Source organism: Vespa crabro, chromosome 11 (genome assembly GCF_910589235.1).
Source record: "Vespa crabro chromosome 11, iyVesCrab1.2, whole genome shotgun sequence".
In the NCBI taxonomy this organism is placed as follows: domain Eukaryota; kingdom Metazoa; phylum Arthropoda; class Insecta; order Hymenoptera; family Vespidae; genus Vespa; species Vespa crabro.
This window is the reverse complement of record NC_060965.1, coordinates 5,969,309-5,983,909: the sequence shown is the minus strand read 5'-3', so window position 1 is coordinate 5,983,909 and position 14,601 is coordinate 5,969,309. Positions and strand designations below refer to the sequence as shown.

The 14,601-nt window shown below is 26.0% G+C and overlaps 4 protein-coding genes across 12 annotated transcripts; 1 reads left to right on the top strand and 3 right to left on the bottom strand.

Annotated features, from left to right (window-relative positions):
- Positions 1–231: 231 nt before the first annotated feature.
- LOC124428095 (gastrula zinc finger protein XlCGF26.1-like) lies at positions 232–4,470 on the bottom strand. Of its 8 annotated transcripts, none has more exons than XM_046971726.1 (13): positions 4,170–4,311; positions 3,959–4,065; positions 3,733–3,759; positions 3,572–3,631; positions 3,431–3,493; positions 3,141–3,223; positions 2,873–3,017; positions 2,476–2,764; positions 2,315–2,417; positions 1,935–2,198; positions 1,309–1,630; positions 895–1,238; positions 232–823 (listed from the first exon to the last, which is right to left on the bottom strand). In XM_046971726.1, the coding sequence occupies exons 3-13, from the start codon at positions 3,746–3,748 to the stop codon at positions 593–595; spliced, it is 1,920 nt and encodes a 639-aa protein (XP_046827682.1). In that variant the 5' UTR covers positions 3,749–3,759; positions 3,959–4,065; positions 4,170–4,311; the 3' UTR covers positions 232–592. The 8 variants fall into 8 exon arrangements, with proteins under 8 accessions (XP_046827682.1, XP_046827684.1, XP_046827683.1 ...); XM_046971728.1 differs by having other exon boundaries at positions 4,037–4,065; XM_046971727.1 differs by having other exon boundaries at positions 4,037–4,068; positions 4,170–4,274.
- On the bottom strand, positions 4,170–8,928 carry LOC124428093 (ribonucleoside-diphosphate reductase large subunit). Of its 2 annotated transcripts, none has more exons than XM_046971719.1 (12): positions 8,796–8,928; positions 8,442–8,660; positions 8,263–8,351; positions 7,824–8,001; positions 7,371–7,734; positions 6,900–7,204; positions 6,653–6,815; positions 6,188–6,576; positions 5,924–6,111; positions 5,531–5,839; positions 5,203–5,391; positions 4,170–5,137 (listed from the first exon to the last, which is right to left on the bottom strand). In XM_046971719.1, exons 2-12 carry the CDS (start codon positions 8,467–8,469, stop codon positions 4,874–4,876), a joined length of 2,466 nt encoding a protein of 821 aa, XP_046827675.1. In that variant the 5' UTR covers positions 8,470–8,660; positions 8,796–8,928; the 3' UTR covers positions 4,170–4,873. The 2 variants fall into 2 exon arrangements, with proteins under 2 accessions (XP_046827675.1, XP_046827676.1); XM_046971720.1 differs by having other exon boundaries at positions 8,442–8,542; positions 8,796–8,881.
- A 318-nt stretch (positions 8,929–9,246) lies between these two features.
- Positions 9,247–12,972, top strand: LOC124428094 (probable glutamine--tRNA ligase). The gene is made up of 11 exons (XM_046971721.1): positions 9,247–9,387; positions 9,516–9,825; positions 10,011–10,315; positions 10,421–10,608; positions 10,687–10,942; positions 11,023–11,320; positions 11,389–11,768; positions 11,842–12,160; positions 12,254–12,474; positions 12,559–12,751; positions 12,843–12,972. The coding sequence occupies exons 2-11, from the start codon at positions 9,703–9,705 to the stop codon at positions 12,891–12,893; spliced, it is 2,334 nt and encodes a 777-aa protein (XP_046827677.1). The 5' UTR covers positions 9,247–9,387; positions 9,516–9,702; the 3' UTR covers positions 12,894–12,972.
- An 86-nt stretch (positions 12,973–13,058) lies between these two features.
- LOC124428099 (parkin coregulated gene protein homolog) lies at positions 13,059–14,500 on the bottom strand. Its single transcript, XM_046971744.1, has 4 exons — positions 13,960–14,500; positions 13,561–13,879; positions 13,316–13,465; positions 13,059–13,248 (listed from the first exon to the last, which is right to left on the bottom strand). The coding sequence occupies exons 1-4, from the start codon at positions 14,062–14,064 to the stop codon at positions 13,088–13,090; spliced, it is 735 nt and encodes a 244-aa protein (XP_046827700.1). The 5' UTR covers positions 14,065–14,500; the 3' UTR covers positions 13,059–13,087.
- Between the last annotated feature and the right edge of the window lie 101 nt (positions 14,501–14,601).

The window sequence follows — 14,601 nt, the reverse complement described above, 5'->3', positions numbered from 1 at the left end:
TTATCTTCTAACTTAAATCCATCTTTAAATCCATCTTGTTTATCAAAATTGATTGTAAACCATTATAAAACCGGGTATTATGAACTATTATAAAGCCTTAAAAGTTTGAATCATACACACATGCGAATTTGAAATTTCATTAAAATATTAATAGAAATTGTTAAGATTATTTCTTTAACTTATAGTTCTATTATTTTATAGTAATTCTATATGAATTAATACAATTGTAAGTACATATACTTGTAAGAAATGTATTTTATGATATGATTACAGAATTTAACAATAATTATTGTATCTCTTACTCCTTCTGGAGAGTAATAAAATAATACATATTTAGTATCGAGTATTTATGTCAACCTTAAAACATATTCATAGAAGTATATAATGCATAAATACATTACAATTGCAGTAAAAATAAGTTTACAATAATAAAATTAAATGTATAATACTATTACTTCTTTATCCAAGTATTAACCATTTGCAAATTTGATATTAGACAAATTCTATCAAAATTTTTGTAACACTTTTACTATTATTTAATTAATAACAAACATTTATATATAATTAGACAACAATTACATACATCAAAATTTCATTTTTGCGAAATTTCCAAAACATGAAGAATAACGTGATCTACGGTTTTAGTTGTTAATAGTGACTTTACCGTTTCATCCTCAATAACGACTGTAAATAAAAGTTTTACGTTTGCTCTTAACCTTTCGTTGAAAAGTAAAGAACTATCTGATGTTAGAGGTTCATGACCACAACGTCTAATCACGGCCTCTAAAATATCTTGAATAGGAGCATTAGGCCAACCAAATAACTATAAAATCATGAAATAGTATTACATTTTAGGTTACTTCATTACATTTTATTATAATTATTTTACAATACCTGTAAAGTTTCTTCGTCGATAAGTATCCTTAAAAGATCTGCGATTGCTTTTAGCAATTCGTCTGTAGAAAGTACTTTAGATTCTCCTGCTTTTGTTTTTTCTGCAGCAATAGAAGCAATATTGAATAATTGTGTTTGTAAATGCTTTCTTTCGACTTCATCCATTACATCCTCCAAAAGTTCTCGATGTTTAGCTCGGACATGTCTCATTAAACAATCTTGTCTTATAAAAACACGATTACATTCAACGCATGATTGAGGTGGTTCACGTCTATGAGTATTGAGATGGGCTTGTAATGAAGATTTTGCAGAAAAGGCCTTTGAGCATTTATCACATTTAAATGCTAAAAAATCGTTATAATTGAAACAGTATATTATTTATAAAATTTAAATGAATAGAATTTTTTTTCTTACGTTTGATTCCTGTATGTAATAATGTATGTTTTGCTAAATCTTCTCTTCGAGTGAAACCTTTCTCACATATTTCACATGTAAATGGTGTTGCACCTTCATGTACAAATTTTTTGTGTACATTCAATCGAGCTTTTCTATTAAATGCTTTACCACAAATATCACAATAAAATCCATTTTCACCAGTATGATGAAAAACATGTGCTCTTAATTGTGCTGCTTGAATAAATGATTTTCCACAATACTGACAAACATGAGGTTTTTCTCCAGTGTGCGTTCTTTGATGACGATTTAATGTTTCACGAGCCGCAAATTTTCTTTGACACTATAAAAAATATGATAATAAGTTTCATGAATATATAAATTAAATACATTTGTAAATGTACACATATACAAATTAAATAGATTAAAAATTACCTATTAAGAATTATTATAGTGAGTTATTTTAAAAAATATTACCTCAATTTATCCAGCTTGTAATGTTTGCTTGTTGAAACAATTAGAAAAGTAAATGAGCAGTAATTCGTATTATATGTGTTAAAAATAAATAATTTTATACATTTAAACCCTAGTTAAGAATAAAGAAAATGTTTTTATGAAGAAAGATGACCTTAAAAAAAAGTACTTACATATTTGCATTCAAATGGCTTCTCTCCTGTGTGTACACGACGGTGCTTTTTTAATGCAAGAGAAGACAGAAATGTCTTCGGACATAAATCACATTGTACTGGTCTTTCTCCAGTATGTAATCGTTCATGTATTATTAATTGTTGAGTAGTAAAGAATTCCTTAGAACAATATTTACATGGTTTTTTCTGTCTTTGAGGTGCTCCAGCATGTGTACGCAAATGTTCACGTAGATTATCTTTTCGTGTAAAAACTTTTTGGCAAACCTATGAATAAGGAAAAAGATCTTATTATTATATTAATTATAGATTTTTACTTTATCACTTCAAAACACCCACGTTGCTTATTAAATTATATTATATTATTATACGTATATACTCACTTGACAATCAAAAGTTTTACGTATATCTCCATGACAACCAGATTGCATTTTATGACGTTTTAAATGATAATTACGCGAAAAATACGTATCACAGGTATCACATCTGTAAATTAAAACAATAAAAATATTTCGTTATAGTTATTAAATTTATATATACTTACTTGAATATGTTACGATTGACATGTGTAGTATAACGATGTTTATTTAATGATTTTTTATCACGAAAGGTTGATCCACAATCACTACAGGTATAAGATTCACACTTCCAATGTATGACTATTTTATGTCTTTCTAAAGAGGAATTTTTTTTAAATGATAGTTCACATTCTAAACATTTAAATTCACCACCACTATGTGCTGTTTTTAAATCTTCAGCACAGCAGTGACATTGTGTATCTGGTACAGGTTTGATCGTTGGCTTTTCATTGTTATTTTTTTGAGCTTTAGTATCTAAAATCATATTTATATAATCATGTATTAGAAGAATGTATTTAATATGATAAATCAATTACTATTATCAAAATATAAATAATTATCATATCAATAATTAATATGTACCTTCAATATTTGTGTCATTGAATTCGTAATCTGGATCATCAACATCATCTTCATCCTCAGAATCATAGTTATCTAAATTTCCTAATTCCAATATATTTGTAGAATCATCTTCTTCTCTGCAGACATCTAAATGTTCCTTTAGCATCTATACAGAAATATTAATCATGGATAATAATTAGAAAATTGTATTGAAATACTTTTACTACAAAATGTATTATATTCACAAATTAAATGAATAACATAATATAAAAATAAAATTATAACTTACATCTTCTGATTGAAAAATGCGATGACATGTTACACATTCATAATCTGTTATAATTTGTATAATTTGGCTACTTTGAGAAATAGCTGCGAGCAAAACAGAAATATAACATAATGAAATAGAAAGTAAAACAAAAAAATAAATGTTAGAAAATAGGATCAAAATAATAACATAAGAAGGATTAATAAAAAGTAGTATTTTAATAATAATATCACAAAAAAAATCTTGGAAATATAAATAATAAAATATTCAAGAAATCAATGATTATATATTTGTAATATATACAAATATACCTGTTACATTGCCAGATACATCTTCAGTAGTTATTACAACTTCTTTCTCTGAGCCATCTGTATCTACAATAAATAGATTTAATTTAATAAAAAATTTTACAAAATTGCAAATTAATGATATAATTAGGATATAATAATTACCAAGCAGGATTTGAGAAGTTTCTTCATTCAGTATTATTTCTTCTTCAACTTTTACAATTTCTGAAATAGAAGTTAATCGCCAGAATGTAATAATACTAAATAATGTAGTATAACATTATGATTTTACCTATAGGTACAAATAAACAATAATATGTACATACCTATGATTTCCTCCATTATCTTCAGTGCTACAAATCAATTCCAAAATAAAAATTATAATTTTAATTGTTCCTGAATTATTATAAATCTATTTGTCTACATATTATAGAAAAAGACGATATCTTTTTAATTAGATATTATGAAACTATTATTAAAAAGAGTGTTACTTGTAGCAAAACTTGTTTCTTATAAATGAAAATAAAATTTTGCTATCACTGTAATATTTACTTGTTCCTATTTGCGCCTGAAGCAACAATTCCCTTAAACCTCAAAGCACAACAAAATGGCCTATATAAAGGGGCACACCTTTCGTTCCAGATCGAAGATATATGATTCTTCTTTTTTGGTATTAAAATAATATAAAGAAAATTAAATATATAAATATAATTAAATATTTAATACACTATATTTTTATGTTTAAAAGAAAATAAAATCTTACGCATAAATTCTATTATTCTACTCAATTGTGTATCACAAATTACACATATACACAATTCACGCATGCGTATGAAGTTACACGATTGGAATTGTTCTATTGATATCTTTTTACATGAAATGAAGTATCACTTGTGCAATTTTCTTCACAAAATTTAGTCATTTTTCATCTTATTAATAAATATTGGAAACGTAATGATGAACTTAATTAGCGCCTACCAACATTCTACAATGTTCCGAACGCATAACGGGAAAGCTGTCTGTGATTCTGTCTCTGAAGTCCTCAATATCGATATATATCTCTAAATTTTCATATATCGATACACGAGTGCGACATCTATAAGCAATTTTGTACTCTTTTCTTTTCTAGGAACTTTATGTCTGTTAAATTTTTTATAGGGTATTATAAACACAATTGAATCAAATTTAAAATGATTTCTATTTCTATTTGCCGATAAAAATTTTATTCGTTCTTGTTTTCATGCATATGACAATAACAAAACAATATGTATATAATAAAAAAATATTAGAATTAAATTCTTATAGTATACTTATAGGTCTAAAATATATAAAATGAAAACTTTTTAAAAGTCTTCTCAAAAATACACAAAACTATAGATCTCATTCTATGTAACTATATCTACTTAGTAGTATAAACGTAACAATCAAAATATAAAAATATAATATTAAACATACGTATCTAGATTATTACGATCCACAAGCCATACAAGCATCACCATTTTCAAGAGAACATATAAGTATTGAATTTGCATCATTAGTGTCGTTCTCTTTAGAATCATTTTCTTCTGATTTTAATAAACTTTTATCCATTTTTTCATTCTTAATACTTGTATTGTGTGAATCATCTTTAGAATTTTTATTCGCCTTATTTAATTTGGTTTTATCAACGGTAAATTGAAGCGCATTTGCAGCTGGTTTTGTACGCAAATAATACATACCAGTTTTTAATCCCTATAAATAAAATAAGTCGTATAATATTCTAACCACATATATAGATATATTTTTTGTAAACTTACAATTTTCCAGCCATAAAAATGCATGGATGTAAGTTTCTCTACTGTTGGTTTAGCCATATAAACATTTAGAGATTGTGATTGATCAATAAATGCACCACGATCTGCTGCCATTTTGAGAATAGTTTTTTGTGATATTTCCCAAACAGTCTTATAAAGTAATTTTAAATCGTCTGGTATATCATTAATATCCTATAAAAAACGGGATAAATACATTTATTAAAAAGACATGAAGAATCCTTTTCATCGAAATTTATACAAAGCGATTGTAATTGTATGATCACATGAACATGTAATCGATAATAAAAATATTAAATAAGATAAATCTGACCTGAATAGAACCATTATTTGCAATAATTTCATTTTTCATTTCATCATTCCAAAGATTTCTTTCAATAAGATCTTTCAATAAATGAGGATTGACAATTTGATATTCTCCAGATAAAACACGCCTTGAGTAAATATTATTTGTATATGGCTCTATTGATTCATTATTACCAAGAATTTGTGCTGTAGATGCAGTTGGCATTGGTGCCATTAATAAAGAATTTCTTACACCATATTTTGCAATTTTTTCTTTCAATGCTTTCCAATCCCACAACTCTGTTGGTGTAACATCCCACATATCATATTGTAGAATCTAAATATATTAGTATATTTCAAATTTTTTATCAGAATAAATGATCTCTTTTTGATAATATAAATTATAAAAGTGAAAACTTACTCCTTTGCTAACAGGACTTCCTTCGTATGTATCATAATAGCCTTTCTCTTGAGCAATTTCACAGCTGGCTTCTAATGCACCATAATATATTGTTTCAAAAATTTGAATGTTAAGTTTTTGAGCCTCTTCACTTTCAAACGGAAAGCGCATTAACAGAAAGGCATCTGCTAAACCTTGTACTCCAATCCCTAATAAATAAAACAATAGTATATAAAACATTATATAAAAATCAATCATATAAATAATAATTGAAAAAAATCTTACCAATAGGTCTATGTTTTAAATTAGAGACTTTTGCCTCTGGAAGAGGGTAATCATTAACATCGATAATTTTATCCAAATTACGAACCACAACTTTAGTTATTTCTTTTAGTTTTTCAAAATTATAAGTTTTTGTACTTTTTTCAACAAACATATTTACAGCAATTGACGCTAAATTACATACAGCAATTTCATCAGGGCTTGAATACTGAATGATTTCTGTGCACAAATTGCTGCTCTTAATCGTTCCAATATTTTGTTGATTCGATTTACGATTACAATGATCTTTATAAAGCATGTATGGTGTTCCAGTTTCAACTTGGGATTTAAGTATAGCAGTCCATAAATCTCTTGCATTAATTTGACGTTTATAGCATTTTTGTTCTTCATACCTTTAGTAATATTTTTTATTTTCACTTTCATATATTTTTAATTTATCCAAGTTATCCATTAATACAATTTAGTTACCTAGTATATAAATCATTAAATTCTTCTCCCCAAACATCTGCTAAACCAGGACATTCATGTGGACACATTAAACTCCAAACATCATCATCCAAAACACGTTTCATAAACAGATCTGGGATCCATAAAGCATAAAATAATTCTCTTGCTCTAAGCTCTCCTTTTCCTATTAGTTGAATAAAATTTCGTTGAAAAGTATTTATATTCCTTTTTATACTTTATTAATTTTAAAATGATATTAAACCATTACCAGTATTTTTCTTGAGATCTAAGAATTCAAATATATCTGCATGCCATGGTTCTATATATATAGCAAATGCTCCTGGTCTTTTATTTCCACCTTGATCAACATAGCGGGCCATATCATTATATACTTTAAGCATAGGAATCAATCCACTTGCCTCACCACAGTTACCAGCTATAGGTGTACCTTTTGCCCTAATGCAATGTACACTTAATCCTACACCACCAGCCCATTTACTGATTAAAGCACATTTTTTTAAAGTTTCATAAATTCCTTCAATACTGTCTTCGCTCATGGTTAAAAGAAAACAGCTGAAAAAATAAATATACTTAATAAAGAAATAAAAATTATATTGAATATATATTAAAGTATTGTTTATATATATATATATATATATATATATATATATATATATATATAATTATATATATATATATATATATATAATATATAATATATATATATATATATTTATACCTGCACAATTGTTGTTTTATAGAGCATGCAGCAAACAAAGTTGGAGAAGCATGTGTAAAATAGCGTTCTGATAAATAATTATATGTTTCAATAACTTTCTCAATATCTTCTTCATGAATTCCAACAGCTACTCTCATTAACATATGTTGTGGCCTCTCTACAACTTTGCCATTAGTTCTCATTAAGTAACTCCTTTCTAAAGTTTTAAATCCAAAATAATTATAATTAAAATCTCTTTCATAAATAATTGCAGAATTTAGCTTGCTTGCATGTTTCTTTATGATATTATAAGACTTTTCACTGATAATAGGTTTGGACTCCTTAGTATATAGATCTACTACATTTCGCAAATCTTCTATTACATCTAAAATCAAAAATTGTGATATAATCTAATAATTACATTAATGTAAATATAAAATATAAGATATATAGAAATAAGAACTATAATTATACCACTGAAAGCCTTCTTTGTTTCTTTATGAAGATTAGATATTGCAATTCTAGCAGCTAAAATAGCATAATCAGGATGTTGAGTAGTCATAGTTGCGCAAATTTCAGCTGCAAGGTTGTCTAGTTCAACAGTAGTAACACCAGAGTATAAGCCACGGATTACACGAAATGTTATCGCAGACTATAAAATATAAACATATTACAGATTACAAATTTTTGTTGTAATATGATACGATTCTTTTATATATATTATATATTTAATTATATATATTGTACATATATTTATTCATATTTATATATAGAAAACTATATATGATTAGTTAAAAAAGATAAAAGAAATTAATTTGAAAAAGACAACAGTGTATTAAAAACTTTAAGTTTTCTTAAATTATAATATAGAAGTTTAATTTTGTAAAAGAACAATCTTATCATTTTTACTTACAGGATCAACATAATTCATATTTAAACCATAACATAATTTTTGTATTCTGTATGTGATTTTATCAAAACAAACATCTTCTTGTCGCCCATCTAATAACAATAAAGGACTCCTTAGTAGTTAATAACGGACATATTAAAACTTAAATTAAATGAACTTAAATCTAAATAATATGAACTTACCGCGTTTCAGTACATACATCTTAGTCATTTTGGTAATTTTTATTATTATTTTAATATGTTTTCTTAATTTTATTAATACTTTTCAATATTATTTATCCTTCCTTGTTTTGAAGAGTTTTGGCGTGAAACGGAAATGAAATTTTAACCGGAAATTTTAACATAGAATAATGAATATTTTTAATGTTACATCACTTATTTAAGGTTGATATATATGTTTCTCTAGAAATTCATAAATGTACCAAAGGTTTTATATTCAAAAATGAACGATTTCATTAACTATTTATTAAACTGAAAACAATGAAACTCATCTTTGTAATACATTGAAATTTGTGAAAAAAACAAATTTTTAGTTACCTTTTAATTATTTTTAAAACGTCTGATTACTTGAGAAAATCCGAATACGAGTCGTTAACTGCACGTAGATACTTAGTGACTATTGGCCACATAGGGACTAATCGCAAAATATATCTGACATTCAGAATGTTATATGATACACCGATCAGTTTTGTTTACACGTTGAATATTTTTTCTGATATTAATTTAATGCAATGAAATAAACAGTATTTATAACCTGTTCTCAAGATAATGTTTAAGAGTACGATCAACTTCCATTAAACTCGATCAGCAATTTAATAAACAATCAAACTTTTCATTGTATGTTGTATTTAATCTATATTTTTATAATATAAATAATTATTCAAAAATTGTATGTATAGTATGGAACATTTATAGATTTTATATTATACATTTTCATTTTATATATACAATTTTGATTAATAAACTATGTATACAAATTGTTATTAATATTACAATAACATAGGTTAATAACGACGTCTAGTTAAAAGATGATCGAGTTAATCGAACTTGGTCTAAGTAGCCTTAAGACGTGATGTTTAAGAAATACTCAATATTAAGATATTAATATTTACATTAATTAATACTTTAGGTATACAAATTTATGAAAATATTATTTTTCTTATCCTATTACGTTTTATATCTAATATAATATTATTTTGTTTATATTTTTATATGTAAGTCCAAAAATGATTATATATGTTCAAATATATTATACAGATTAATAAATTTGTATGTATTTGATGGAGATACATACATATATATATGTATGTATGCGTGGGTGTATGTAACAAAAGTGACGTATAGATCACGTATTGCTAATTTTGCTGTGCTTCTTTGTGTCATGCCGTATGTTTGAACTTTTGTGAAACGTGGGCTATAAAGAAATTGAAAATATTATTTAATAATGACTGTAGAAAAAGATGAATGTATTGAATTATTTCAACAAATTGGCCTAAGTGAACAAAAAGCAAAAGAAACATTAAAAAATGCACAAGTTTCAAAAAATCTTAAGCTTGCTATTACAGAGGTTAGTATATTAAAAATTAAAATATATTCTTAAACATAATTTTTAACATAAAATTGATATCAAACTTTTATTGTATAAATGAATATTTTTTCTACTTTTGTATATATAGGATATTATTTTAATATCTTTAAAAAATTTACAATTATCATATCAGAAACTTGTATATATATTTCGTTATCTTACAGGCAAGAAAATATGTTGATATTACACCAGAGATAGGCATACTCCTGTATCATCTTTCTTCAAAAATAAAAGCTCAGATTATAAACGAAATATCATTCTTATCCAAATTTATAGCTGAAAAGAAATTGGATACAGTTCAAAGATTAGATGCTGCATTGAATTACATTCTTAGTAATTTGCATGAAGAAATCAATATTTCAACTTTTGAAGAAGCTTGTGGAATAGGAATTGTGATTTTACCAGAACAAATTGAAGAGGAGGTTGAAAAACTTATAAACATCCATAAAAAAGAAATTCTGGAAAAAAGGTTATTAAATCACTTGAATAACATAATTATTATATACATAATAATTATTGTAACATATAATAACAATATAGTAATTTTTTATTATTAATCTATTTAATTATATAGATACCGATTTAATCCTGGTCCATTAATGCAACAAGTACGTAATATATTAAAGTGGGCAGATGGAAAAGCAATAAAAAATGAATTTGACATTCAAATTTTAAATTTATTAGGACCCAAACTCAATAGTGATTTTGAATCAGTGCCAAAGCAAACACAGCAAAATAAAGTAAAGAAAGCAGGAAAAGAAGGTATCTTAAGAATTACTATTACTTAAAATTTTATTAAAACAAATGATAAGAAAATGATAATATTTTCTATTTCTTCAGAACAACAAAAAGATATTTCATTGACGAATGAAAGTACATCAGCATTAACGATAACAGAACTTATGAAAACAAAAGTACATTTTCATAAACCTGGAGAAAATTATAAAACTGAGGGATATATTGTAACATCGAATACACATAAGTTATTGCAAGAGCATTTAAGAATAACTGATGGTAAAGTAAGAACAAGATTTCCACCAGAACCAAATGGAATTCTACATATTGGTCATGCAAAAGCCATTAATATTAATTTTGGGTATATATATATTTATTTTTCATATATTTTGTATGTATTTTGCATATGAAGATTATGATAAAATAAAAGATTTTTATTAGATATGCTGCTGTGCATGATGGATTATGTTATTTACGTTATGATGATACAAATCCTGAGAAAGAGGAAGAAAAATTTTTTACTGGAATTCGTGAAATGGTAGAATGGCTTGGTTATAAGCCAGCAAAAATTACACATTCTTCTGATTATTTTATGCAATTATATAATTGGGCTATAAAGCTTATAGAGAAAGGATTTGCATATGTTTGTCATCAATCAAATAAAGACATAAGAGGTTTTAATCCACCACCAAGTCCATGGCGCGATCGTCCAATCGAAGAAAATCTGCAACTATTTGAAGTAAGAAAAATAGTTAATTATTTTTTAAATATTTACTATAATTTTTTCTTGTGATAAATTTTTAATAGGATATGAAAGATGGATTATTTGAAGAAGGTGAGGCAACATTACGTATGAAAGTTACTTTGGAAGAAGGCAAGCAAGATCCAGTAGCATATAGAATTAAATATTTACCACATCATAGAACTGGAGATCAGTGGTGTATTTATCCTACTTATGATTTCACACATTGTTTGTGTGATAGTATAGAAAATATAACACATTCCCTTTGTACAAAAGAGTTTCAATCACGTAGATCATCTTACTATTGGCTTTGTAATGCATTAGACATATACTGTCCTGTTCAATGGGAATATGGTAGATTAAATGTGAACTATACTGTTGTTTCTAAAAGAAAAATTAGTAAACTAATTGACGAAGGAATTGTTTGTGATTGGGATGATCCAAGGTATATAAAAATAATCAAATATAAATAACTTTATATTGTATTACTAAAATTATAATGATAAACTTCTTTCCAGATTATTTACATTAACAGCGTTACGTAGACGTGGATTTCCAGCTGAAGCCATAAATAATTTTTGTGCCCAAATGGGTATAACTGGAGCACAAGCAGTTATTGATCCAGCAATTTTGGAAGCTGCAGTTAGAGATATTTTGAATATTACTGCTGTAAGACATATGGTTGTATTAGATCCTATTAAAGTGACTATTAACAATTTTCCTCATAGTCAGGTACAAAAAATTTTAGTACCAAATTTTCCTAATGCACCTGAAAGAGGATATCATGAAATAACTTTTGATAAAGTTTTATACATCGAAGCATCTGATTTTAGAGAGGTTTGTAATCAAAATGTTTATATTCCTATATTCATAATAATAATATACATATGTAGATAAATACATATTAATTTAATATATTATTAATTATAGGTAGATGAAAAAAGTTTTCGACGTTTAACGCCAAAACAATCAGTTGGTCTAAAATATGTAGGGGTGGTTCTTACTATAGAATCTGTAGAAAAAAATGACAGTGGAAATATTACAAATATTATAGTTAAACAAAAGCCTGTTTCAGAGACAAATAAGCCTAAGGCATTTATACATTGGGTATCACAACCTACACTAACATCTATCAGATTATATGAACGCCTGTATGTATATGTAATAATTATTATATAACTTTATCTAACATTATTATTTCTCATAACATTTTTGTCTTATAATTATATATTTAGATTTAAACATAAAAATCCTGAAGATCCAAATGAAGTACCAAATGGTTTTTTGAGTGACATTAATCCGAACAGTAAAAAAGAGATCGTAGGTTATTTAGATGCTAATTTAGCAAATGCAGTAAAACCTTTCGATAAATTTCAATTTGAACGTGTAGGATTCTTTTCTGTTGATCCCGACACAAAAGATGGCAAGGTAATTTTCAAATTGATCTAACTATTTAAAAACATTAATCTTTCTATTTATATAGCCAAATAATAATTTATCTATTTAATCATATTTCTAGCTCGTTTTCAATCGAACGGTTACATTAAAAGAAGATTCTGGTAAAATTTAAATAAAATATTTGTGTAATATCAATATTGCGCTTGTTTGTACCATTATAAAATTTTAAATAAAAGTAATAATAAAAAGTAGTTGAATTAATTGTTGCTAAATAAAAACTGTTTATAATTATACATATTTTACCTGCTATGTATAATCTTTTTATCAGTAATGCTTTTAATAAAATAAACAAAATTAATTTATATATTAGTTCATAATACATGATTCATAAGTAGGAACCATGTATTTAATGTTTATAAATGCATCTTCACCACCATACATTTCTAACACTTCAAGTGTTTCTTGTATTATGTCTGCAGTATTTTCGCCTCTTTGATGAGAATAATCAATTCCTTCACCAAGATTAACTACAAAAAATATTTGGATTTTTTAAATGTACAAGTATAAAGTGTAATATAAATTATATTTTATTACCATTTCTATCTTTAAGTAAATTTAAAATTGGAAGAATTTGTCTAAAATATGGAACTAAAGCTTCACCAACACCATCCGCAGAACGTACCAAATGCTGAAGTGCTCTCATTGTAGCGCACATTACTTTTGGTATCTTTGTATTCAAAGCATCTATTATAAAAATATTTAACTGAATGCAATTGGAGTTCATAGTCTATGGTATAATTTAATTGATATATGCATTATGTGAAGAGACAATATTTTACTTTTGATAGGAATGATCAATTGTGGAAGAACAGGTAGTATTTTTGGTCCTCCATGATCTAGCATATCAGAGATACCTTGTTCTACTACAAATTTATAAGGTTGCTCTTCTTCTGTTAAACCATCAAAGAACAAAGGTAAATAATAATGAAAATCTAGATTTAATATATCTACTTTCCAATTGATTTTCCACCCAGAACCTTCCTTTTCTAATGAAATAGGAAATATGCCTCGTTCATAAAATTTTCGAAATGCAGATGGTTTTGGACGGCATAATTTATATAATTCACATCGTGGTGGGTCAGCAACTACTGTGTTATCCTAAAAAATGCATATACACATTTAAATTATGTGGTTTGATAAGAGTTTATTATAAAGAATTATAATATTCAATGCTTTACCTGCATTGCTTGTATGGTAAAGGCAGGAACTACTCTAAATTTTCTTTTTTTGTATTTTGGTATATTTTTATAAATTTTAGTCCAAAATTCCTTTTCATTTACCATTTTAATAGAGATTTATTTAATTCAATTACATTGAATATATTTTTCAAAATATACTTTCATAATATTAAATATGCTTGATAGTTGGAAAAAAAAGATATTTTTTTGAGTATATACCCAAAATTTATTTAATTTGTGTGAATATAATTGGAACACAGTGTCACAACTAAGTTGTCAAATTAATGATGATGAAACAAGTTACTTAGCAACAGTAACCACTAATATTATTGAATAAACAGTCTCTCTACCTCATCATTATCAGTGATGTAAATAATAATAAAGGATGGTAGGGACTTATTTTAATAGCTAACAACATTATCTGTTGTAGAATTTGATGAGTAAATATTGTAATATAACAGTAAATAGCGGCAAAAACAAAATGATAAAGTAATGAAACGTTAAACTGTTGTAATGGTAAAATGGTGACACAATAAAAGATTAAAGAAGTAAATTACAGTATAATACAACACTACAATTCTATGCAATATTAATTAATTGTAGTTTTCACACGATAACCCCCTGAAAACTTAAAAACAATGT